Source organism: Eurypyga helias, unplaced genomic scaffold (assembly GCF_000690775.1).
Source record: "Eurypyga helias isolate BGI_N326 unplaced genomic scaffold, ASM69077v1 scaffold13570, whole genome shotgun sequence".
In the NCBI taxonomy this organism is placed as follows: Eukaryota; Metazoa; Chordata; class Aves; order Eurypygiformes; family Eurypygidae; genus Eurypyga; species Eurypyga helias.
In genome coordinates this window covers 1-471 of record NW_010223849.1, presented here as the reverse complement: position 1 = coordinate 471, position 471 = coordinate 1, and the positions used below count along the sequence as shown (strand labels likewise).

At 60.1% G+C, this 471-nt stretch overlaps 1 protein-coding gene across 1 annotated transcript in view; it reads right to left on the bottom strand.

Annotated features, from left to right (window-relative positions):
- The window catches only part of LOC104512212 (sterile alpha motif domain-containing protein 9-like), a 6,377-nt gene extending 6,184 nt beyond the window's left edge, over positions 1 to 193 (bottom strand). Inside the window, 1 exon segment of the mRNA XM_010155141.1 lies at positions 85 to 193. Coding sequence (XP_010153443.1) covers positions 85 to 193 — 109 coding nt within the window.
- Positions 194 to 471: the final 278 nt, after the last annotated feature.

The window sequence follows — 471 nt, the reverse complement described above, 5'->3', positions numbered from 1 at the left end:
ATGATTCTGTGATGAGATGGTTTTCCCTCCCAGCCCCTTTCTCCCAGACTGCGCAGAGCGAGTCCATGTTTAGTGTTCAAGTACCTGTCAGCTCTGTCGTAGCCCGTGGGCTGCCCGAGCGGCCAGCCCCATGGCTTTGGTTTGAGGGGAACCTGTTACGGGGCTGCTCTGACGTGCTGGGGGTGTAGGCCATCCCTCTGAGGAGGTGGAAATAGGCAGGTTAGGAACGTGGTTGGAGACAGATTCCCACTGAGCCTGGGTGCACTTCCCCCAGGAATGGGCTAACGCTGTCCCTGACTCACTGGCCTTTCAGTGCCTTTGGCCACCAGACCACAGCCCAGGGCTGTGCTGGACCGCCCCCGCCTGCTGGGGTGGTGATGTCATGCCGCGGTTTTGGGGAAAACGAAACTGAACGGAGAACAGAAACTGGGATGGAACAGCCCTGCCCGCCCCATTCCCCCTGCCTGGGAG